At 31.3% G+C, this 27181-nt stretch overlaps 1 protein-coding gene across 1 annotated transcript in view; it reads left to right on the top strand.

The window, feature by feature from the left end:
• Zip48C (Zinc/iron regulated transporter-related protein 48C) overlaps nucleotides 1-24029 on the top strand; it is a 231494-nt gene extending 207465 nt beyond the window's left edge. The window contains exon 7 of the mRNA XM_089633448.1: nucleotides 17431-24029. Coding sequence (XP_089489574.1) covers nucleotides 17431-17509 — 79 coding nt within the window. The 3' untranslated portion in view covers nucleotides 17510-24029. The remainder of the gene's footprint in view (nucleotides 1-17430) is intronic.
• The last annotated feature ends 3152 nt before the right edge of the window (nucleotides 24030-27181 follow it).

Genomic DNA, 27181 nt, shown 5'->3' with positions numbered 1-27181 from the left:
AAAAATAACAAGAACGTAAATTAAAAAATACAGCGATTTGACTGGTTTACAAAAATATAACTTCCATTTAGGAATAGTGTTGAATAAGTCTTTTACGTAATCCACAAAATTCGTTAAGTTAATATTAAATATATCGACATCAACTAAGTATTGGTTTCCCATAGTGTGAAACCGTTGTACTGGGGAGTTCGCAATGTAATTGCGAAATAAAATTATTTATTTTTATCATTAGCAAACTACAATCCCTGTATTTTTTAGTGCTGACCGTTAACACTTGGTTACGGTTTGAACAACTCTCTTCGCTGTGTTTGCCAATGTACTTGTCTTCTTCCGTTGAACGGAATTATTATGTTCCCACACTTCCCATAGCGCGGAGTTGACTTTGTTCCCGATAATTTGTTATCACTTCCTTATCACCAACAGCTTAGGAGGTGAGCGTGCAATTAATGTCAAACCAGTGAGCTTTGCACTGACATATCGCCGGTCTGGAACAAAAATGTCACAACTTAAAAAAATAATATTATTTTTTGAAATTTCAAATTGTAATATTTAATTATTAAAGACAATATTAGCGATTCTTAAACAAACATTAACAACAACAAAAAAATTTGAAAAAGATATGTCACATTTAGTCATCCTGGGTTCATGTCCTAGATGTGACCGTATATTTTAGGAATCGCTAAAATTGTCTTCAATAATAATAAAATAATGTTTACTTTATTTTTATTTGATTTACTTCAAATGACGGTGCAAATGTAAAACAGTATGTATGAGTTAAAAAAAACACGAGGCAATATAGTTTGTGAAGTCAAGTTCAGGTGAAAACAAGAGATTGTGAAGTCAAGTTCAAGTGAAAACAAGAGATTCTAGAAATATTTTCAAGTTCTGGGGCTATCGCTTAATATGACCCGAATTTTGCAATTATTGTATGTTTTATGCATTCCCACAAGAGGTTGGGAGAAGGTTAAGTTGATTTTTCTAGTAAAGCTTTAAGACGAAGCTTAATGCTAAATCACTATTTTCGATTAATCTTTATAACGAATTGGTTTAAATTATGAATACCAAAAAATATACTTCAGATAAATTAAAGGTTTTCCTATCGCTTCCCTTGAGTAGAATGCAAATAAAAAAAATATTCCCAATAAAAAATATAAATGTAAACTACTTTTTTAAAAGTTATATTTTTCAATAGAAATCTATGAACGCATAAAAGAAACAAGTTTTAAAAATACAATATTATAGCTAAGATTATCTGTGACAGTTTCCCTTGATTAACTTTTTTGCTTTCTTATAAAATTATTTACAAAATAAAATCGAGCGTTTCTAGACTCCGTTTGTCAAGCGATTTTAATGCCTATTACCTACATTCGTGACGACATAAGGCATACCAAGAATATACACATTTTTAGCTTGTATCTTCTCCTTAAAGATAGTTGATGAGCTTAATAGAACAAACATTGTAATAATGAACATCCGGTTAGCCGGCAATGAAATTCAAAGTCATGCTTATTTCGAAAACTTCACGTATAAAACTTACACAAATTTCAACTTTTTGCAAAACTTCTGTCATCTCTAGAAAAATGGAACTTTTTTATTTGTGACGTTTTTCTTCTGGACCAGCCATATTGCTCATATCTGTACTTATCTAAAATAAATCGTTTCATAAAAAGGGACAACACGTTAATTAATTTCCGTTTTTACTGTTTAACTATAAACTGCTCTTTTTACTAATAAGGGATTGACTGAACTTTCGATTGGCGCTGTGCAAGTCCACAGTTGGAACCCTTTAGTGACGTAATAATTTCTGTTCCGATGTCCGTTATCACAGTTTTCCGGTGGAATCTGGTAAATAACAATTATCGATCGGTTTTATTAACAGTTTTATTTATTGGGTACACAACAGATAATATTGAACATCACTTTACGATTATTTATTTATTGCGTCTTATTCTAGATCTCACGAACGAATGTGGAATATCAATAATAACATTCGAGTGAAGCGTTCATTGGTATCATTTTGTAATATCATAACTTTGGCTGTAGAAGTCCGAATTCTGTCCACACAGTACAAATCAGAGATTTTTGGAAGAACAGAAGGTTGCCCTGAAATCTCTCATCTCTCTCGCCTTGTAAATTTAAAGTTAATTTCTTCAAATCTGTGATTGATCTTTCCTTATTTCTATCATCTGAAAAAAATCTTTCTGCTTACGAATTACTAGTTCTAATAAATATTACTTGACTGCGTAAAAAACTTGAATACAAATTTCAAACCGGGTTAACAAATGGGCTTGTTTCCAACATTTAATATTTTGTTACACTATTTAGTTAGACACTTCTACAAATGTGTTATAATTTACTCACCTCACCCATTTTTAGCGTAGCTACTCCTGGCGGTTTGATTAAAAATGAACATTCGGATCCTGCGCAGAAAAATCCCACAATGGACTGCTCCTTACTTTAGCGAACTTTACTTTTCTGCGCAGGGACTGGTTATTTCAATGGGCGCTCTTCATCGATCAACTTGCGACTAATGTCGCAGTTTATTCAAAGTGTGTCTATGATATTGATCATGTTGTGGCAACGTAAGAAAGACACCGTTTTTAGTGTAAAAATCACCTTTTGGGAGCTATACAGTTTATAAAGTAACATCTTTAAAACTTCCATTCAAATTAAGAAAAAAATGATCTGTACGTAACCCAGAAAATATTACATTTACTGAGAACCTACAAGTGATTAGTAGTGTCTTACTACTAATCTAATATATATTGTAAAAATAAACCCGTGTTTCCCTAACTGCCTATTTTCCCTCACAACCAGACACCGCCACCCACTGGTGGTTATGTTGCTAAATAGCCTTTGGTGTCACATCGAAAGTAAGAGAGTTTGGTGAGGGTGGATGGCGAAAATGTGCTTTGTCATGGGAAGGCCGCGAATGCTATACATTATTTCAGAATGGGCCCGTCGGTGAGTATCGAAGGTTCCAGAAAGTTCGAGAATGCTCTTGAAAGTTCTGGAAGGATCCACAGCAACGTGTGACGGGTTACAGCTAGTATAGACTAAAGCAGAACACAAGAAATGCGATTTGGGCGTGTTTCGTGATCCAAATGTCTGACCATTTTTTGCTTAAATTTCATACGTAGAACTGTACTTCATCATGTTTATGAAAAAAAAAAATTTTGATTGATATCGCGATGGCGAATATGGCGATATACGATGTCATGTCATACGATGCAATTTCAGTATCAACAATACAATAAGACAGACAAAGCGTGTGTTTAATGGGCTAGAATCAAAAGGTACTATGACAATGGTTTCCATTCAAATTCTCATGGAAAGCATTTCGAGTGCGTATTTTCTATTCGGTGACTTAAAGTTATATATTGTAACCTATGACTATGACCAATTTTAATAAACTAGGTTTAGAAGCTCTCCGATGTTCCACTAGTTTTCAAAATATTAAATAAAAATTGCATTCTATTTTTGTATAATTTCTCATTTCAAGTCAATGTTGACGGCATGTAAACTTTTCTATTTAAAATAATCAGTACAATAATCACTCTGTTTTTTTATATACTTGCGGTAAAACAACACTCAAATCAGCAGTAACAAGGAGTCAACAATCAACAGCAATCGCCGCCATTTAAAAACTGAGAAGGAACTTTAGAAAAAAGATATATACATAAACGTGATACATAATCAACTATTTTATGGTAATAACTAATTAATCACATTTCATCATAATATTTTTTCTTTTGTCTATACTTATCTATTTTTAAATAAGTCAATTTTTATTATTCTGACTTCGAAACATGTATATTATTATTGATTAAAAAGTAGTGTAAACAAAGGTTTTCTTTTATATTTTTTTATATTATATATATAATTAGAAAGTACCTAAATAGTTTCTGTTGTCGGAATTGAGTCGTTGAATGATAAATAATTGGGCTATGTATGACTGGCTTGCTGCGATCACACGTAAACATCGTGGCGGCTCATCTTGTTTTGGTTTTGGGTTGTACGTTGTACTACCCCGACTCCGGAGCCGCTCGGGTCGCGAGATAACATACTATCGGACAAGAAAAAAGAGAAAATCAGGGTCGCCAGCTAAATAACATACTATCGGACAAGAGAAAAGAGAAAATCAGGGTGGACAGCTAAATAACATACTATCGGACAAGAGAAAAGAGAAAATCAGGATCGCCAGCTAAATAACATACTATTGGTCAAGAGAAAAGAGAAAATCAGGGTGGCCAGCTAAATAACATACTACTGATCAAGAGAAAAAAGAAAATCAGGGTCCCCAGCTAAATAAAACAATTTTAATAGTTATTTATGACTAATGACTTATTAAGTTCTGTTTTAATTCAAAGTGAATACTTGATAATATACCATGACGAAATAACACGTGCTATGAATATATTAGTAATTTACTAAAAGTTTATCAGGAAACCTGTTAATTTATTCATTAAGGACTGCAATCCTGTTTTTAACCGGATTACCCATAATTTGAAGAGATTCCTTGAATAAAGTTTGAAAAAAGAATTGTCTTTCAGATGGTGATGTTTCTATGAACAGATTGTATAATTCCTTATTTGAAATAAAAAAGAAGTTAAGTACCTACTTACAAATCTTATGATTTCATACGGAATTTTGGTTGTGGTTTATTAAATAAGAGAAAATTAAAAACATATATTTTTGGATGCGAGTTCTACTGTTCGCAAAACTATTAATTGATTATTTTCTTCGTGTAAATTTAGATTCTGATCTTGACCTTCTACAATTGAAAAAAGAAATGTGCTTTTATATTAATTTTTTTTGTCAAACTTAATCCCGTAGAATTATTATTGATTCTTTAATAGAGTACGGCGAGTGGAACTCACCAAGCCTTAATTTTAAAATACCATTTTTTTTAATTTACAAGGTGCCCGGATAAGGTTAAAGTGCACTAACTTCTGAAGGTGATTCTACATGATAGTACTAGTAAAAAAATTAAAAACTTTTTAGATATATCTAATGTTTTTAGGTAGTCTTAAGGTTAAAAAGTTGACTTGTTTGTAAGGAAAAAAAAAATTTAATAAATATTTTTGTATGGAAAAAAAAACACTGGAATTGCGAAAAAAAATTTGCCTTTAATACTTCTACCATCATGTAGAATCCTGTTAGTATGTTTTTTTTTGTAAACCTGGAAAAAAAATAATGTGTCATGTCTGTCAAGTGCTTTAATGCGTCTAATTTTCTATGAACCTGTTCTGTTGTGGTTTTATTGTATGATGTTGAAAGTAAAGTTCTTTAGTGTATGATCGAACAAAATTCTTCGGACAAAGTTCTTAAATTAAATATAACAAGTTTTTGGTAGTATGTGTTGTCATTAAAATTGTACCACCTAAATGTAATAGCCCTCTGGGCGTTAAGGCGATGACATACGTAGTAATGCAAAATCATGTGTTTTAGGTTTGAAAATTTGGTTGCCTAGAAATGTTTCTAGGCAACCAAAGTCATTTATAAAAATTAATTCTGAAATTAATTTTTATAAATGACTTTGTGAACTTGTGTTTTATTTTTGTGAACCCTATCACAGTTTGTCCATGAATGAATTTTTATCATTTGTTTGTTTGCTACTTACTCGTCGTTAGTTTAATGAGGTTAAAACAGTAAAATACATTTAATCGATTATTTTTTTAGTGTTTTCGACGCGTAGAATGGATGGTCGGAGAAACGACTGTCAGGAAAATATTTGTGGGGAGTATGAATTGAAATAAAAGGAACATGAATTGAAATAAAAGGAACATGAATTGAACAGTTGGGTATGTCTTAAAAGCACCATGTGAATCGAACACTTCGAGAGTCGAGTCATACCAGCAGAAGAAAAAGTCTAAAAGAAGCGGATGTATGAATTAATTTTAATGAAACATGGTGTGTGCCGAGATAGAGTTGTATGACATTTCTTTCTCTCTCATAGTCTTGCATGGAAACAGTGAGATGGCAAGAGATTAGTTAGTTATATTTAGTTCAATAATATAATAATCTTTTTCTCGTCTTCCAATTCGAATTAGGAACCTATCACTTCGAAAAGGCGCTTCCACGTCTCCATGCCTCCCTGTCCTGTGCTATTTAACCGCCTTTGATGACACTGTTAGGATGTCCGAGAACTTGGCTAATGAAATGGGAAAACGCAACAAGGCACAGTAACCCAAATATAATCACGGTTATTATACTATTGCTCGTGAAAATCTCAAATCATATCCTAGTTTAATGATTATAGAACACAAAAATACAAGTTAGCATTATAATTATGCAGGGAAAAAGAAACCCTAGAGTCATCCAAATTATTCATTTGGAAACGCCTTACTTCAACGACCTTTAGTCAAATTTAATCAATACATTAAGTGGGGAAACTTTAAAGGGTAATTATAACCATTAATAATTTTTGACATTTTACACGGAAATCAATAAGGACATTGGTAATAAAAATAAAAACAATTTGTTTTTCATTATAAGTACTTACGCGACACGCGTTGATGTGGCTCAGTCTGTCTGTGCAGATAGAGAAACAATAGCGCTTGTTGCTTTTACGTCCAACAGGTGGCACTCTTTTTAAAAAAATCAGGCTTTCACCTGTCACAGGTGACATCCATATAATATAGGTACACCAGTAGATCCCCTGCAATGCTTCGCTATTGCTAATGTCTTTCTCAGGCTCATCCGACTTCTTCTTCCATTCACTACTGCATTGCTCAAAGTTACTGTTCAAACATTACATTTCATCGACTTTAATTCCACTCCGTATCTCATTGCATTACATCGACTTTAATTCCACTCCGTAACTCATTGCATTTCATCGACTTTAATTCCACTCCGTATCTCATTACATTTCATCGACTTTAATTCCACTCCGTATCTCATTGCATTACATCGACTTTAATTCCACTCCGTAACTCATTGCATTTCATCGACTTTAATTCCACTCCGTATCTCATTACATTTCATCGACTTTAATTCCACTCCGTATCTCATTACATTACATCGACTTTAATTCCACTCCGTATCTCATTGCATTACATCGACTTTAATTCCACTCCGTATCTCATTACGGTGCAGAGATATTGCGTTAAGTATTCCTCGGGCGTCCCCGAATTCTTCTACCATGTATACATCTCTAAACATTCTTGGCACTAATAATAACAAACTTTGAATTTTTCAGCAATATCTACTTCTTTTAGGACGGGTTGTTTCGGAGAATCTGAACAATTCATCACATTTCAACGTTCATTTTCAAGTTCTGTGAAAGAGTTTTTTAAGTTCTGTTTTTATTTCAGTTTTGTCAAGCAACTAGCCTACAATGATATAAAAACAGAACTTGAATAAGTCTTTCACAGAACCCGAAAATGAACGTTGAAATGTGATGAATTGTTCAAATTCTCCGAAACAACCCGTCCTTAGAGTTTTGCGAGCACAAACATAAGCAGGATGAATTTTTAAATATTAAGATTAGAAACCAGTTAGAATTTAACTCAACCATTTGAAATGCATTTTATAACATAAGACGTTGTGCTTCAGCCAGACCGCTTACATAGGTAGGGAGATTAAAATGTTTGGTTGTATGTATTTTTGGATGAGAATTCTGAACAAAAATCTCGACAAAGAGCCACCTATGGGTCTAAAACTATCCTATATTTCAAGCTGGAACCAACCATACACATTCACAAAATTTCACTAAAATCGGTTTGGCGGTTTCGGAGATTAGCGTGTACGAACACAGTGACACATGATTTTTTATATATTAAGATAAAAACACACGCGTATTAGAATGCAAAGTTGTGTCAAAATTTCAAAGCAATCAGTGAAAAACTTTCAGAGATTTAAGATTTTAAACAAACGATTTAACATTTTTTATATATGTTTACACAGAGATGGCAAAATTTCGTTTTAACTAAAAACGCGAAAAAATATTTATGGTTCGAAAATAGGGCATTTATAAGTTTTCTTTGCGTTTCAAGGCATTTGAAAGTGTTTCCAGTGATTTCTATTTCGCGAATTAACGCGAAAAACGTGATTTTGGCCGTATTTCAGCTAAATTATTCTATTTAGCGAAATAGGCGCGAATTTTCCGAAAATACCGGGTATTGACTGACAGGCGTACGAGAATGAAGGAGTCCACTATTGAAACGTACGCAATTCTATCATTCAATCAGTAAAGTGCCATTTCCATTGTTTTTTTGTATTTACCTGTATTTCAAATATGCCTACTTTATTTCATTTTTGGAAGCCTGTCCTACCTCTTTTTACAATTTTGTTACTATTCTATGTGTAAATATTTAATATTTTTAATTTATACTGTACGCTGAATTTAAACACTTTCCGAGAATATAGCGTATTTCGTAAGTCAAAGAACCATACAAATTGGAGAAGCTGATACAGTAATATTTAGTCCTGTACAACTAAAGAATAATTGAGAAAAATGCATAAGGAAGGTAGTTTCATGTGAATGTGCAGGGAAAAGTATTATGCCTACTTTATTTAATTTTTGGAAGCCTTTCCTACGATTTTTTATAATTCTGTTACTATTTTATGTGTAAATATTTAATATTTTTGTACTGTAGGCTAAAATAGCTTTTTGACATTACACAATTTGTGCGAAATAAATTACGCCTATTGATCTTAATCGCAATCTGCATTTTTTGTGTTTGTGTTCGACCAGTACTTACAGTTTCCTTCCTTATTAATTTAATATTAAAAATAATTATTTATAATCTTTCACATGGAAATACTTGCAAATGAAGGTTAAACATATATTTTACCAAAAATACTTAAAATATGCGCTAAAAACATTCACGAAATACATTTTTTTCTATTTTGCTACAAAACGCTAAATTATGCCTCAAAATGCTATGAAACGCAATATTTCCAATTGTTAATGCTAAAAAATCTGAAAATTAATGCTAAATTTTGCCATCTCTATGTATACATCATCTGTAAGTGGCTTCACCACAGTTTGATAATGTCTTTAGAAAGCGAGACAGCTGGCACGTGTAGTAATAATAATTACATGGCTGAACTTTTTTAATAAATTAAATAATATTATTACTGTTTATATGAAAGATAAACCTTTAAAAAAGCTCATATCCAAGTAACATACAAATTGCTTTAATTTATAATATTATCTTATTATTATTTCTATTTATTTGTCTTTTATACCTAATTATGATAACATTCGTAATGATGAAATCTAAATCATTAATGAAGCCGATATGAATGAACGCACGCACACACTTACAGACTGGCCGATTCATTCTTTGTTTCCATTGAGAAGTGCAGACGCGCAGCCGTGTGTGTGCGTGTAAAGGGGTTATCGGGGTCGACGACTGATACGGCCCCTTCTCCCCCCAACCCCCACCCATCTCCCGCCCAGTTGGACTACTCGTGACTCGTGACAGATTCGTTTAATTAATACATTGTATTTCATTCATAATTTTGATTATTATTATTTATTTAATATTGAATTATTTGACACCTTTTGGCGTCTGTGTTTGTTGCTATCATATAATATGTACGTCTCTAATAAGCATTGTCATGCCTTCTTCGTCTTATTATTTTCCTATTCAAATATTTTTATTTATTTATTAAACAAGATGGTACATTACAATAAAGCACAAGCCTCTCATCTCAATAGGGAATTCCTGTGTCGCTCTACATCCTTGAAATTTGACAGCCGTTCACATAAGTACTGGCAATATGTAAAAATACAGCGTAATTGTCAAAGTAAAATGATATATTATGTATTTATTTATTTTTTGATTTTACATAATTACTATGAAGTGCGGGTTAAACTGCAAGATCGCAGTTTCAAAACGGGTTCTTATTAACAATCTACTTTATACTTTTTATTTAGTTTTTTTTCGCGTCTATATATATTTTTTTTTTTGTAATTATTTTTTATTTTTAATAATAAGTTTACATGGTACATAATTAATTTTACATCTTGTATTTTTTTACTACTCTTCCATTGAAAGCATTTGCTTGTGTATGGAAGGGGAGTGTACATAAATGTTGTTGTTAGTTAGTACTTAAATAATTCTTTTTACATAAATGTATGTTTGCTGTAGTATTTTTGTTGATAGTAGTGATGGATAATATATTAATTTATTAAATTTAAAAAAGAAAGGAAGTTATGGAAAACTAAGGATATTTGTGAGATTAATTAAATGACAGTAGTTTTTTTTTCAGAATATTTTTAAAGTGTCTTTTGACAGAGAGCAGTATTCGGGTTTTATCATTAATGCTTCTGATTTCTTCTGGTAGACGATTGAAAAAAGTTCTTCCCTGGTAAGTATAATGATGTTGTGCAAAAGACATATTTAGTTTTGGGCATAGAAAAACATAACATAAGTCGCGTTCTGCTTTCATTTAAAAATTGATATTTATCTTTTTCTTTTATAATTTGGATTAATGAGTTTTTAATATATAGGTCTTTAAATGTAGGTACTTGAAATTCTTCAAACAGGCGTTCTGTTGGGTAGTCAAAGGATTTTTTTAATATAATTTTAATAATTGTTCTTTGTATAATTTCAATTGGAAGAAGGTTACATTTATATGCGGTTCCCCAACTAATAATAGCGTATTGTAAAGTGGATTGAACTAAGGCATAGTAAATTAAATATAGATTTTTTATCGACAGAAAGTTTCTAATTCTTAAAAATATATATATTAATTTTCTAATTTTGTTTACTACTTGACATATTTGTTCCTTCCATTTCAGATTTTTATCAATAATTACTCCTAGATATTTAATTTTATTTGTTGTTTTTAGTACTGAACAGTTTGATTTGCAATAGTTTTGGCTGTGAATTTTAGTATTATTATGTATGACAATGTTAAAATTTTTAGGAGTATCATTTGTATGGATTGCAAATGGAATTACAAATGTCTTTTCATTATTAAGTGACAGTAAATTAGTGTCGAAAAAATTCTTGAGCGTGTTGATGTCTTCTGTGGCCTTTAATTCTACATGTTCCCAAGTCTTATCACTTATTATTAATACTGTATCATCTGCGTATGACGTAATTTGACCGTGTAAAGGTTGAAAAAAAATATCGTTTTCATATATAGTAAATAGAATTGGTCCAAGCACTGTACCTTGGGGGATTCCAAAGCTTGTAATCTCTTGATCACTATTAACACCATTGATTTTTACTACTTGAGGACGGTTTTTTAAGCAGTCGGTGATCCATTTAATCGCGTTGCCTTTTATGCCGATATTATTCAATTTTTTTAATAGCATCTCATGGGATATGCTATCGAATGCCTTTCTAAGGTCAATAAATATACCCGCACATTTTTTACCTTTATCTAATGATTCGTAAATGTATGAAGTTACGTTAGCAATAGCATCTTGTGTGCTGAGTGATTTTATAAAGCCAAACTGGTTTTTGTGTAATATTTTATTATTATCTAGAAAATTTACCAATTGTTTTTTTACTATTTTTTCAAAGATCTTTCCTATATTAGAAATAAGACATATTGGGCGATAATTCGTTGCTTGATGTGGATCTCCAGATTTGTAAATAGGTGAGATTATTGTGGTTTTGTAGTTCATTGGAAAAATTCCATTTGTTAAACTTAAGTTTATTAAATGAGTGATAGGTTTTATTAAGTGAGGTTTCATAGTTTTTAACATGTGTGTCGTAATAGAATCAAAACCGGGGGACGAACCTCCTTTCATATTTTCTATTATTTTCGAGATTTCACATTCTGTTGTTGTTTCAAAAATTGAAAGTATATTACGTTTCTGTATATTTTTATTTTTATGGTTTTCTTGGTTTGAAGGTTTATGAATATTTTTCGCAAGATTTTTCCCAACATTTGCAAAGAAGGAATTAAATATGTTTGCACATTGTTTAGGCTGTATATTGGCATCTATAATTTTTTTATCATGTTCAATGTACTTAATGTTTTGTGTTTTTTTTTAATTTTCTATGGCGAAATTAACAGTTTTCCACATTTGTTTATGGTTATTTTCTGAAGATAATATTTTATTTTTAAAATACTCTTCTTTACTTTTTTTAATATAAGATGTTAATTTATTTTTATATTTTTTATAGAAAATATATGCTTTTTCATCTTGGGGATTTTTTAAAGTTATTTTGTAAAGTTTTTCTTTATTTCTGATAGATATAATAAGTCCTTTGGTAATCCAAGGTTTTAAACATCTTAATTTTGATTTTATGTGTGTTGTTATCTCAGTTGTCGAATTTTTAATGTGTTGTGACATAATATTTTCGAAGTTAGTCGAACAAATTTCAGTATCATCACTGTTTAAAACATTATTCCAATCTTCCTTTTTTAATTTTTCAGAGAGAATAGTCATATCTATTGTTGATTTTTTGGTTATTAAATTATGTTTTTTATGTTTAATATTATTATTATACAGAAGTAAGCATGAGTGATGATCAGTTATGTTAGTTTTCCAAACAATTGATTTTATTTTGTGAAGATCTTTAATGTTTACATTTGTCCAAATGTGGTCTAAACAAGATGGAGTATGTTCTTTTATTTCCCTAGTATTTTTATTTATGCAAGATATAAAATTTTGTTCAGTCATACAATTGATGTATTCATTTTTGTTATTATTTTCTATTTTTTCATTAATATTAACGTTAAAATCTCCTACAACGAAGCAAAGTTTATTTTTTAATTTTAATAATATGTATTTGAGGTCATTAATAAATGTAATAATACTCGAGCCATGCGTTCTATAGATAGCTATTAGATGGTATATGGATTTGCCGAGTTTGAAATGTACTTCGATGCAGTATACTAAGTGTATTGGATGTTCTATTATGTTAACAATACTAAATTTATTGCTTGCAAATATTATTATTCCGGAATTTTTATTGATGTCTACTTTGGTAGAAATATAGTTGTACTCAGGTAAGTTATAAGACGGTGACTCAGCGTTCGTAAATGTTTCGGATAACCCTATAAAGTCCGGTTTTTTAATTAAATTATTTATTTTTAGAATTAATTCATCTAAATTTTTTTGAACGCTACGGATGTTTATGTGCATAATAATTATTTATTTATTTATTTATTTATTTAAACGCCCATTGGGCTTTTACATACATTGTTATTAGTGTTATTACATTAACTATGTGACATTGAAAAGTTTACGTACATATATAAATAAATATAAATAAAATAGTTATTATATCTGTAGTACATAAATGTTTTACAAATAATACAGAATACCATTATGGAGAACAGTTTTTTTTTTTTCTTTTTTTACTTACTTAGAAAAATAAATGGATTGAAATTAATCAGCATTTATAGGGACTTAAAATCATATTCGAATTGTTATTTAAATTACAATATTAATTTGTAAAACATATATATTAAAGTTAAAAAGTCATAAAAGAAAAGAGTGAAAAAACAGAAGCTAAAAAATGGGTTTTTTACTATGGAGTGGAGAAGTCATACATTTCAGCAAAGTGTTTATGTAGATTTCGTTTGAGCACTGCTACGGAATCTCTAAATATATCAACAACATTACCAAATGATGATAATATCATTGATGTTTTTAGAAATAATTTTGCTACACGAATCGGTACATATACATTCATATTCTTGAATTTTAATATTTAACTCTAATTCGTTACTTAAGAAATCATCCATTTAATGCATTTTCGGTTGTATTATACAAAATTATTTATAAGATTTTTATTCAATGTCGTAGTTAATTCTTTCTTTGGCTAATTTAAGCATGTAAGATCGGAACTTACATGTTTCGCTGTTTGTTCGGTGGTCTACTTCATTCATTTTACTGTTCAAGGAGTTTATTTCTTTCTTCTTGTTAGCTGAGTTGCAGTTAGCGCATTTGGGTGGCAGTTCCAGGGATTTACACTCGGAGATGGGATGATCTTCTGAACAGTGCTTGCATGTTGGTTTATTCATTCTATTGTAGCATTTTTGTGCTGTGTGTCCAAATCTTTGACAGTGGAAACATTGGGTAAGAGGATTGCAGTCTTCTACATAGATTCTCATGAATCCTAGATGAATTTTTTTATTATTAATAAGATGTAGTCTCATTTCGGGATTTGTTTGTAGTATTAAGTTTTTGCTGTTAGTTTTTTTTTGTAATGATGGCCTTAACTTGTAATATTTCTTTGTCTTGGTATTTTTCACATATCATTTTGATGTCGTTGTTTTGTTCAATGATGTCTTCTAAGAATTCTTTTTCGGTATATATGTGCGGGTTAAATCTTCCCCACAGGAAAAACTAAAACCTTCCACACACTTTTCCACAAATGATCATCTAGTCAATCAACATTATGCAAGTGCATTATGTAAGCATAATAAATACAAAATAATACAAGAACATCACGTCCAACCACCAGAGATCGAATGGGAATATAATTCACCGACTCCAGATATTTATATCAGAGGGTTCGGCTCGTTAAAACTTCTAACTGGACCTATAAATCCTACTGATCCCTCAATAAAAATATTTAATTTCATTATTATTTTGAATCAAGGACATATGATAACTAAATAATATATAGTTAATAAAAAACAAAGAATCAGAAAAATTACGAAGTACAGTGAAAACTCAGTACAAACAGTATTTTTTATGTAATCATTTTTTCAGCATGCATCTGAAAACTAGTTCACAATTTTTTCTATTGATTTTGGTAAGAATGAATTTGGTAAATTTAAAGGGCATTGCATTCTAAGGTTCTTTGACCGTATTATTTAATTAGATATCTGGGAATAACGAGTCCATCGTTTGCTGTTAACACTATATGGTCGAGCATTTTACCGCCAAATTGGGGGCGAAGCGCGGGTGTTTTTTTAAATTTTGGCGCCAAAATTAGACTTTCCGCAAAATATTCATATCTTATGATCTATTTGATATTTTTTCTATGAAACTTTCAGTGTTTTACTTTAAAAAGATCTCTCTATTTATTTACTTACCAATGTATTTATAATTCCTTTTTTGAACAAAAACTTTCTACTTTCTTGTGAATCATAGAAAAAACAGTATTTCACAATCGAAATAACATATAGAAATGTATTCATACAAAATTACAATATTATTTAGAAATTTTCAATACATATAAAAAAAACTATAACTTAATAGTGCTTCAATGTGTGAGAGCTTTCGAAACACTTTCCTTTATGCAGGGGCACATTGCAAAACTTGCACATGTACCGCGTTTCGAATAAGAACTACCAACATTGTGTTCATTTTTCTCACCGCACATTTTTATTGGATTTTTATCTTTCAAATATTCGTTTAGGTATCCTAATATTGTCTTCATTAATTAAATATTACAATTTGAGGTTTTACTAATAAAGTTATTCCAAAAAAATAAAATGAAGGTAATTTTTCTTTAAGGCGATTCTCATTATAATGAGTAAATTGTGTAAACCCACATAATTAATTACAGTTCAATTACGCACTTGAATGTTATAATTTCTGTATATATATAATGTGGTCAAGTAGTGTCCTTTGCACCGGGAAATGGATACATCCGTTGCGATATTACGCCGTTATAGCCAGAATCAGCATCCCACGGACGTCACGGATAGCGTTGGTCAGCCCAGTGTGGGTCACGGGCTCGTTTTATTATTCTCAATTATGTGAAAAACATTCAATGTCGCCTAATTAAATTGCTCATATGATAATGCGATTCCGTCGATTACTTTCCTTTGTGAAATAAAAGTATGGAGTAAGCTTTTGAGGTTATGTATTCTAGTGTACCGGAAAACTCGGTGCATTTTTAAGGTGGAAATAATATTATTGTAAAGAATTATAATTATAAAAAAAGTTTACGGGCGTCCTCGACTTCTACCACTCACTTCCATGTCTTAAATTCTCCTTACACCCAAAGCATAACAAATTATTATAAGCATTAATTACTCGCCTGAAATATCCATAAAAATTGAAAATATCTCCCTAGTAAAAATAAATGCCGCAGTTTTTGTGTTTATAAAGAATTATTCCCTATAATATATTTGGATTTGATGTGAAAATAATTTTTTTAATTTTTTTTTTTTGAACGATGATGTTTTCTAAATTTAAAATTGTATATGAGATTTTTTGTGTGCTACAACCAAGTCTGACGAAGATGATTGTGTGAAAAAAAATCCAATATTTTTGTTCTATGTACATGGTGTTAAGGGACATAATTGACTTGCTCTAACCAGTTAACCAGTTGAAACTTAAATCAGTAAGTATTTGACAGTTAGGGTCGTGATAAAGGGTTGAGCGATTGACTCGGCTGTGTGACCAGTGGAAAAAAATATTTTCGTTCATTTAAAAAAATATATTAAAAAGTCACCCGAGTTCAAAATTTCATTTACATTTTTTACTCCAAATAACGTCATGAATCACTGGTTAAGTAATCAAATCCGACCCTTAACACCCTGTAAATATATATATGAGTATATTCCTTTTAAATTAGAGTTTTTTTTCAAGAATCTCTACTGTCCACTTTTTTAGTCGATAAATGTTTAAAAACGACTCAAACTATGTACATACATCACGGTGTCCAAAACTCTTAGTAGGTACAAGCTATATCTACGAGTTGATTTTATAGTTTTTTTTTTAATTGAGCTTTTGTTTTCCTCTTGTCCTACAAGTTTCCAGTTACCGTGTATAGGTACATGGTTTATTTACGAAAATAATTCAACGAAAAATGTTTCTTAATATTCTAGTGATGAAGTTACCTATTTTGCTATTGATGTAATTCTACTTTTATAGTGGTGTAGTGAAATAAATATAATATTCCAGATGAACTTTATAACCCGGAAATGATAAGAGAGTGTTTGATTTGCTGTCCCCTGATTGGCTGATTCTAGACCACACACTGTACGGTATCTCGCCTCTATAATTGCGCAAGGTGCTGACAAATTTTAACGATTTTCATGTCGAAAGTTGAATGACTTCCGTAAAAATAATTGATTGACCTTCAGGCCATTTCTAATAGTTACTTCTTTTGTTTATTTTTTATTATCCTCTATAGGATTCAACTATTTTAAACCTCCCTTTCAAAAAGCAGCAGGGAGAAGAGAAACAACATCTATCCGAACTGTTTATTTCACTCATAGTTAGTTTTTGTTTAATTGAAGAAGATAATACTAATAAGTCTAAACGAAATATGAAACATAACAAGACACAGAAAATTTAAATAAAAAGGTTACGGTCTCCGTTGGGAATCGAACCCAAGATCTCTGTTTTACGGGGACAACGTCTGTAACCACTCGGCAATCGGAACCTTTTTTTAATGTCATTTTTGTCTGTGGCTTGTTCTGTTTCATTTAGATTATTTGTGTTATCTTCTTCTTCGATGATATATTATTACATAACCTTCAAAAGTTACTACAATAAAAATGAATTAATTATTTTGTTCTAATAATGTTTTTCTTCTTCAGGGGAAACTCCAAACTGGCTACCTGGGGCTGCATCATTGGCTTCGTGGTGATGATGTGCCTAGACGTGGGGCTCGGGTAACCCCGTGCCCTCTCTGCTGCGCCACTGGCACCTGCCGCCCACACCGGCTACTGCGAGATTTCACTCCATTGATACCTACTACACTTCTATGACAATTTGATCCAATCCTATGGTAGCTTAGTAAGTGATTGTTATTTTTATGTTGCCCCAGGCATGTTCGTTCAAAGACATTATGTCCAAATCCTTCTGTCTCAATTTCAGCTTTATTGACAATAATATCTACACAATGTTTTGAATTCGTATTAGTTTATAAATACCTACTTAAAATACTTCGAATCTTAACAGTTAAAAAATCGTGATTTTGTTTGAAGTCGGAATTCTCCACAAATCAGTTTCAATTTTGAAAATGGAATTTAAAATAAAATTTTCTAAAAATATCATATTATGTGTACACAGAGAAAAATTACTGAATATTTCTAATTTATTAAGAATCTCTTCAAATTATTCGTAATCCGGCTAATAACGGGATTGCAGGCCCTTAACGAATGAATTGATTTTTTTAGTAAAATACTAATGTGTTGTCACGATGTCGGAACTCGAGTTTTTTTCGCATTTCGTCATTATATACTACCAAGAAAAACTGGATTTACTAATTTACTAAGTTTTTCAAGAAACGGCCTGCAATCGCGTTTTTAACCGGATAACCAATAATAATAGAAGAGATTCTAATAAATTATCAATACTCATTTTTCTCCGTGTGGTACTTCATCGCTTTATTCTCCAAACAAACACATCCAATTTTGAAAATGATGACACTTAACTTCGAAGCAAATTCGAGTTTTAGAGTTCATTGAACCGGAGTTACAGACAGACACATAAACACACAACTGAAATTAGTATTTTTAGAAATTAATCTTATTGGAATATTATTCAAATTTCGGTGTTAAATAATTAATCATATTATTTAAACGATATTGTAAAAAAAGGTTTTTAGCCGCGACCGGATTTTGAACCCCAGTATCTTCAGTAGCTTGGTTAGCGGAAAACTCCTTATTTAATATTCTCTGTTAAACTTTTTCCTGTACGTTTTACCAATAGCTCGAGTAAATCGCCTACGCAATCTTATATATCTGACATTATTCGACTAAGGTTACGCATACGCGGCGTTTTGCGCAATTAACTCGACGCAGCTTCATATGTCGGAAGTTGAGGTTTCCTGTTCTTATGCTAAAATATCTATTTATGTTACGATTTTGAGACCTAAAGCATTTGGACATAAAAAGTATTGCTTGCAGACGAACTGACCTGAAAATGCACTTATCTCGACCTAGCTAATTCCTTAGCTAATAGTTATTTGTTTATTTATTATTTTGATCCTTTAAAATTTTATTTTTAATTATTAATAAACTATAAAAAATAATTTAATTGATAGGTAGGCCCAATGCAACAGAAGGTACGTATACATAATATTTAATTTATTTTTTGCAATTATTTTCCATCTCTCACCAGTGATATGTATTTGTTTAGAAGAGTTACCGGATATATCTGAACACTTTTGAAAAGTCATATAAAGTCATGGAAAGTGATGAGGGTAAATCTAAAAACTTTTGAAAAGTCATGGAAAGTTAAACACAAAACTACTTTAACCAGGATAGGATAGTTTTTTTCAATCACTTTTCAAAAGTGTTCCGATTTTTCGAACAGAAAACTTGGTGTGTCGTATATTATCTGATAAGTGCGTGGTGATAAAATTAACCCTTAAATAGTTTAATTTTTTGTTGCATATGAAAGTTCACGTAGATATAATATTTTTATGAATCTGACAAATACCTTGAACTATGTCCATTTGAGACCTCTATAGTAAAGTCGAATTACTTTCTAAAGCGAATTACTTTCTAAAATGTGATTTCAATAAATTTCTACGTAACAATTTAATATCTCTTAGATTTCAGGGTTAATATTATATCTTCTACGAATCTTAGTCATAACTTTTGATAACATTCTTTCCACGTGACCAGCCCATACCAGAACCTCACAATGGTATCGTGACCTATTAAGCTATTTTTTTACTAATATTTAAATTTACCTTTTAAATATTTCATGTCACGACAATTTTACATCTACTGGGAAGAAATCTTTGATAAAAAATAAATAAATATTGTATATGTACCTTCAGTTTCTGTGTTGGTTAATCTACATAATATGTAGACTTTAAATTGTAAGTTAGCAAGATTCTTTTAATTAGAAATATATTTTTAGAAAATCACAATAATTAGTACAATAAATTCTATGTTTAAGCTACTGTGCAATGAGGCTAGACTTGCCTGGACTTTATTTTTTTATTATTTTATGTTACTTTAGGAACTCAATTGTACTGTATTTTATTTATTATTGTAACAAATACAATTGCCGAATGAAGTTATAAGTCGTAACTGTATTCGTATACATATAATATAAGCAGTGATTTGCTTAAATAAATATATTTTTAGTTTGAATTTTGATTTCATAAATTAAGGGCTTTGACTACAAAAAAACCTAGCCGATACCATACTACCAAAGGCAGAAACAATTTAATCGTAACGTTATGTAATTGTAAAATATAAAAGCATTTCTGAAATGATCATTTATTTTCAATAAGTAAGATATGTGGATGGAGAGGTTTTTGTTAGAGTGCTTTAATTTTAATAACAGAGATCTCGGTTGTAATGTATTTGAATATCTACACCCTTGCGTATTATCAAAATATTAACATATTATACGTTCCTAACATAATGATATTTAACCTCTATTTGTGAGACACCAGAAAATGTAGAACGTATACATAACTTTTAAAACAAGACGATGGTACCTGTAACTTTGTAATCCGATTTTTTTAAATATAATACAACGTTTGCTGAAAGGCTTGGTTTTCATTTTTTAACTGACGTGAACCTTGATTTAGAATTACGCGAAACTAGTTTATTACCATGTTGAATAGCACATATCTTTACAACACGAATCTTTCATATCAATTTTTTATTTCAAGCTGTTCCTCGTGTGTATTGTATAAGTAATCGTGAGCAAAAATAATAATTTTTCACACTTTAAATTAAAATTTTAAATAAACTTAAGTAGTTTTATATGATTGAATGTGTTATTGGATTATTGGTGTAATGAAGAAACCCTTTAGAACGAAGTATAGATGAAATGTTGGCATTTACGTAAATACGTGTGTTATTAGAGGCCTTTTTGAAAGCAGGCTTGGGGTATGAAAAGTGATATTTGTAAAGATTTGTGACTTTTGGTTAGTGAATTTGTTTGTAGTTGAAAAAATGCATTTTAACGCTTTGCACACATACACGGGGTGAATTCAGACCAGAAAACTGATAATTTTTGTCAAATTATTTCTGTTATTTTTTGTTTTTGTTTTGTTAACGATATCCCATTTGGTACTCTGGTAATTTAAAATGTATTAACTAATAAGCTTTTGAAATTAAAATTAATTGTTTTTCCCGTATTTAGGAATAGGCAATTTGTGCGTTATTTATAAAAAAAAAAATTTATATATATCTTCCTAAAATTACTCAAAACGGTTAAAAGCAGCTCTAGAAACATAATAAATAAGTTTTATTTCCGTTTTCTGTGAAAATCCGGATATTATATTACGCGCCAATATTATATTGGCATTTGAACCGTTTTTCAGTTGCATTTACATGCATTTTTTCTCGAAGAAAAGTGACTGAATTAAATAATGGAACAGAAGTATAAATTTAATAATAGTTAAATTATCTTCATGAAAATTATTTATAACCAGTTGAAGCTTGTGTTTGTGATAAACAGTAATACAGGGTGTTAAGGGACTTACTTGACTAATTTTTCTCTCCTCTCTCTTTCTAAAACTTTTTTTTTAATTAACAAAATTACTGTTTACTGCGCAGGGTAACCACCCAACCCCTCACATCGACTCTACTTGTCCAATTACTTCTGATTTTATATATATTTTGTTGAAAAAGAAATATGAAAAAAGTCACCAGAGACCAAAATTTTATTTACTCCAAATAATGTCAGGTTAAAGATAGTCAAGTACGTCCCATAAAACACCCTGTATGTATGAAATTGTACACAGATTGATATTGTTGGTAATAATTAAAAATGTTAATTATGTTGTTTACCTAAATATTGCAAATTAACTGTAATAGTTTCAAATGCTATGATTTTATATTTCAAATACACTATGCTGGTAATTTATTTCAAGTAAAGGAGGGTGACAATGTCAACAATCGTAGTAACCAAGTGGAAAACGTATGCTTTATGAATTTTTGTTTTTTTTATTTGTGGTATTTTAAATAGATACATAGTTATCTATGTCCTAATACATTCCTTGTGTATTATTAAAAAAAAATTTTTTTTTGGAAAAATCAATTTGATATTAATTAATTTCGTTTACTATTCATAATTCGGAAAGGGCACAATTCAATTAATTAACTTCATCTCCCTAAGGTAATCTACACTCCAGTGAGTATTTGAGTATTATTCTTGTATTTTTAGCTAACATGATTAATCAATCATGACTTAATTTATGATATTTAATACCACCAATACATTTACGTAGACATGTTTATAGTGTGTATCTTAATTAATAATTTTAATTAATATTGTGTTGATTACACCAAATAATAAGATGTAATTGAACGCACTTTTGTTGTCCAAACCACTAAAACAATTTTATCAATGTAATTAATTCCTTTGTTTGTTTTGTAAAATGTGCAGCATTTCTTTCATGACTTACTACCCTCGCAATCATTCCAAAATCTGTCATTCGCTTTAAACTTTTTATCCATTATTAATTTTGTATTATGCAGAGTTTTACAAATTGTTTAGTAAAATTAAGGCCTTTTCATTGGACTACGCATTATTTCCACTGTACCTTGTCCAATTGACAAATAAGTAATAAGTGATAACTATTCTAAAATTGAAATTATTATCTGATTTTTTGCTACATTATCCACGTTTAGGCTGTTGTACGGTTCAATTTGTTAACATCTAATCATAGAGCGTAATGTCACAGCGTGGGAATATCTACAGGAACAATATTATCGTTTGAATGGTATGTACCCGAGAAGTATACGGATGCAAATCCAAAACAGAAATATTGTATTTTTTCAATTATTCATCAAAATATAACATTTCGTGTTTTAGAGTTGTGTCCGTATGCTTCTCGGGATAGATATTTGGAGACAAATCAATGCTATTTACCTGTTGTGATGGATTTTGATGTTATTTTCGGAAGCGAACTGTATTTGGTATTATTTTCTGCATTCATCAGAATTAGTTGAAGTTCGTACTATCTATTATATTTTGGTTTAACCCATTGTAAGGAGTTATAAACCGGATTTCTGTTTTTTAGAAAAGACATTTTTTAATATTTGTAAATATTGTAGATTTGTTAAACTTTTTGTTTCTAAGAATTTTTTCGATATTTATAGTTATTATTATTAATAATTTAACAAGCTATTAAAATTTACAATATAATTTAATGTGTGATTCTATAATGTTACAAAGGTTCGCGTAAATATTTGACTACTTACTTGAAATTATTAAAACTTTTAAATTTATGAAATCTTTAGTAGTGAGACTACACAGTGTGTTTGTAGGTCTGGAGTAAGGTGGTATAGTGGTAGGTATAATTAATCACTCGATTGGTGGATCTCTGATGCTGCGTACACATACGCGAGCCAAACTGTCGAGCTGGGTATCTATTCCCCAGTCTCGATCGCTCGCAATTTCCGCTGAAAGTACATACACTGGTAGAGTTTGTTATTCTTGAGTCTCACCGAAAGTACATACTACACGCCATACGTCAAAATTCATTCAACTTAAACAACGAGTGGGTCGAAGCAGTAGAGATCGGCAAAACTGTCAAAATCTCATTGCATCCTGGTGAATTGCCTTATACAAAAAAAAATCGTTTCCCGCGCGCAGATTTGCCAGACATCAACTCTGCGTCTGCACCAACCAGCTCTATTAAAAGATTTTTCTGGCATTTCGATATGTATCCACCACCGCCATTCATTTCAGAAAAAGTGCGGTAGCAAATAAAAACGTTTACAGAACGACGCGGCAACGGTTTGTTTTTGACATTTCAAATTAACTCCATAGAAACCTCACACAAATCAGAAACATAGACAATATTCACAGGGTTGCCAACACAGTCATCTCTTCAACCGTGCGACACTCAAGAATGTATAAATATAGAACTTATGACAAAAGTCGTAGAGATTTTCGTTCGTAGATGGCGCATAGCGAGTAATTCGTGGTAGAGACTCTGGAATAGATTCCCTGATCCTCAACTTATGGGAAAAGAAGTAAGCAACCAAATGGCGCGTAACGCCGCTTGCAGATGCTTCGTTCCTTTCCCATAATTCGTTACTCGGTTCGCAAGTGTATACGTACAATGAGATTGACTAAGTATTTTAAACAAGACGCATTGCTTCGATAGGTCGATGTGTCAAATCGCGAGAAAAATATCGTACTTACTCTAAACTTTTAAAGTTGTCTCAGAGAGAGCTCGTACGTACGTCATTGTTGATCGTCCTCTTCCCTCTCCCTCTCTCTTGTGTAAAAACAAAAAAAAAACAGAAGATTCTGGAACTGTGACGTCACGTACGACCTCTCTCTGGGACCAGTATTCATCATGGAAAGTATTCAGAATAAAAAATATATATTTGTTCACTATTTTTTTTAAATTATTTTTTGTTTTTGTGGAAATCAATTTTTAATTATTTAAAAAATAGTGTTTTGCTATGATCCTGTTATTTATTATAATTCCGCTTGACAGCTCTTTCAATCTGATCTGTTTAATTTTTGTTGTCCGACGTATTTATCTTTAAAACAAAGGTGATTAGTTAATACATACCTAATATACAACAACTTACCACCAATATAATTGAGATTTATTTTTGGGATATTATGCCGTGTTGCGCTACCTTCTTCTTACAGCATTACAGCGTCCATCATCAGGGCAGACGTGTAATGACGTAAGTATTTAAAGGTTGGCTAACGAAGGAGGCAGCGCGGTATCGATAATACCCCAAAAATAAATCACTAAAATTATTTTGGCCGTGGAAATCTCAAATGACTATGACTTTTCTTGTATACATATGTTTTATTAATCTCTAAATGTTGGCGGTACCCGACAATCAACCAAGGCGAAACCGTTGTCACAAGCAATTGTAATAAAAAAAAATATTTAACCAAACTTCAAAAGATCGTATTTCGTACTTCTTTTTTTTAATTTTACAAAAATACGAGTGTACATAATTTTCTTTGAATTCTAAAAGTTGTATCGTATGATTTTTTTGTGAATCCCAATTATCAAAATGTTGTGTTTTGTTGATTAAAAAGCCTAATTGGTGTATTTTAGGGTAGAGATAATAATATATCCCTAAGTGCCACAAATGAAATGTACAACTTTTGTAAATTAGTACCTACTGAGTGTAAATTAGTACCTACTGAGTGTATCCTTATTCCAAAATTATTGCCCTGTAAAAATATGAATGAGAACCTTGTTAGTTTTTACCTGAATAAATTATTTTTAAAGTATTTTATTTTTTTTTATTTTATGTCAATAAATTGTTCCCCAATTAAACTGTGTCGGGTATTTATGTATTTGGTTTGTAAATCTTCGGGTGGTAATATGTGTCTGTTACATACATAGAAATGTGTATTCTTTCCTTCGTGGTTGGGTTTTGAAGTATTCAATACCAACATAATACTTCCTTAAATAGCTTATAACCTTAAGCTATCTTAGCTTAGCTTAACCCTACATTTTTAATAATAATAACGAGTTTATTGCTGAATGTGGGGAGGTTCGAGCAATTCTACAAATCCTATAAAACGTACAACAATAATACAATAACATACAATTATAAGAACAACAACAAAAAGCGGTTTGGCATTAGATTGGCGGGCCAACAACTTTCTCCAGTGTGTTGTGATGCTGGAGTCTGGACTCTCGCAAGATTCATGATAAAGATATTTTTGGAGTAGTCTATTTTCTCCATTAAACCTGCTACCGGGCTCTTATGAGGGCTGCAACATGGTACTCGTCCTGCGGTATCTGAGAAGGCAAAACATACCTACAGCCTTAAGTTTCTAGCAGGCAAGCTTTTGAGCTTTAGGAATGTAATGTAATTGTTTGTATATTTTGTTTAATCTACGTATCTAACTTTGCTGAACAATTTAAGTAGGTACGTATAATTATTGTTGTATGCAAGATGAAACAGGATCATTTTCTCCTTCTTAAAATTACACCAAAATAATGTTATGACTTATTTTTAGTTTTCCGTGTTTGCCATTGAGCAAAGATTTCATGATGGAATTTCAACATAAACAATTAGACGACAAATTCAGCACACGTTCCTCGTTATCGGATAACTTCTCATTTACTATTAGTATTTCTGGTAGTTAGCGGGCACTTGTAGATATGTGGTAATTATCATAAATCCAGACCATCAATTAGCTAACACAATGGGCACTGATTTAAATTATTTACCTGCCGACATTTCAATTACGTTATCTATTGTCCCGCCGCGAGCCAACGCATGCGAATTGGACGGTAAAAACAAACTGCCAAACCTCCCGTTAGATGGAAATATTTCCTAGAAATATGACACCCGCGCTGAATAAGAAATCTCTCCGTGCTCGCTGCCTGTTTAACAAGCAGATAGCACTTCCACCTGCTCCGCGCTGCAATGCGCTATTCAAAAATATCTAAATTATGACCCACGCCCCCCATTGAATGCTGATTCGCCAAAAGTATTTCGTTGACTAATTTAATTTACAAATGACCTATGTCGGTCTTGTCGTGTTGTTCGTCAATGGAATTGTTGTCTGCGTTATGAGCGGACCCGTATCTGTATGCTGGCCGCGGAGAGGCGTGGAAGGCTGCACGTAGCGAGGGTTGGTCACTGGACACTGGACACTGGGCGAATTTCTCCCTCTCGTGTACAAGACATGAGGCATGAAACTACTGGGGAATAGTCCTTAAACGGTCATTATAGTTTAGTGGAACAGTTGTGAAGAAATCCATGCGAGGTTATTGAGGTATTATAGCCTTCTTGTAACTATATTCCGAGCAGTTGATTTGCAGTTGAACACATCTACAATTTCTGCTAAAGTATTGCCTGCAATATATAGTACAAGCGAGTATCTAAATGACTCAGTCCTGATATTTTTGTTGCAAACAAAAATAATTTTTTGATCGAATAGCTTTAGTTGGTAAGTTGGAGTTGATTAGACTCAGTAAATCAGGGCTGCCTGTTGTTCCATTAAAAAAAATTAAAAGCATTGTCAAGTCGGAAATAATTCTTCTTTCTGAGAGTTGTAATTCTTTGTGTGGTTAAAATTTATAGTTTCTATCGGTAGACCTTAGATGAATTAAAAGAGAAGATAGGTTACTGATACAATTTGCGTGGTTTCATTGAACCAGTGGATATATTAGAGATTTTCTGCGTTTAGTATTGCACATAAGTTCATCGGTCAGACAAGCTGTCACCAGCTGCCACGAACACGTGGCTCTAGGCTCTTTTTAACAAAAAATGCCTTCCTATGCTTTTGAGTGGTGCACAAATCATTCTCGAGCAAAAACCAAATCTGATGAAATTTCTTTCCATTCGTATGCGCTCAAAAATCACGCATCATTTCAATAAATACAATTATTTAGATGGATTTTTGTTACATGTTCGCCCGTTA

The sequence above is a fragment of the Hesperophylax consimilis genome, chromosome 7 (assembly GCF_061612785.1).
Source record: "Hesperophylax consimilis isolate HC1 chromosome 7, BYU_Hcon_1.0, whole genome shotgun sequence".
NCBI classification, from domain to species: domain Eukaryota; kingdom Metazoa; phylum Arthropoda; class Insecta; order Trichoptera; family Limnephilidae; genus Hesperophylax; species Hesperophylax consimilis.
Note: the sequence above shows the minus strand (reverse complement) of the source record. Positions and strands in the feature narration are given on the sequence as shown.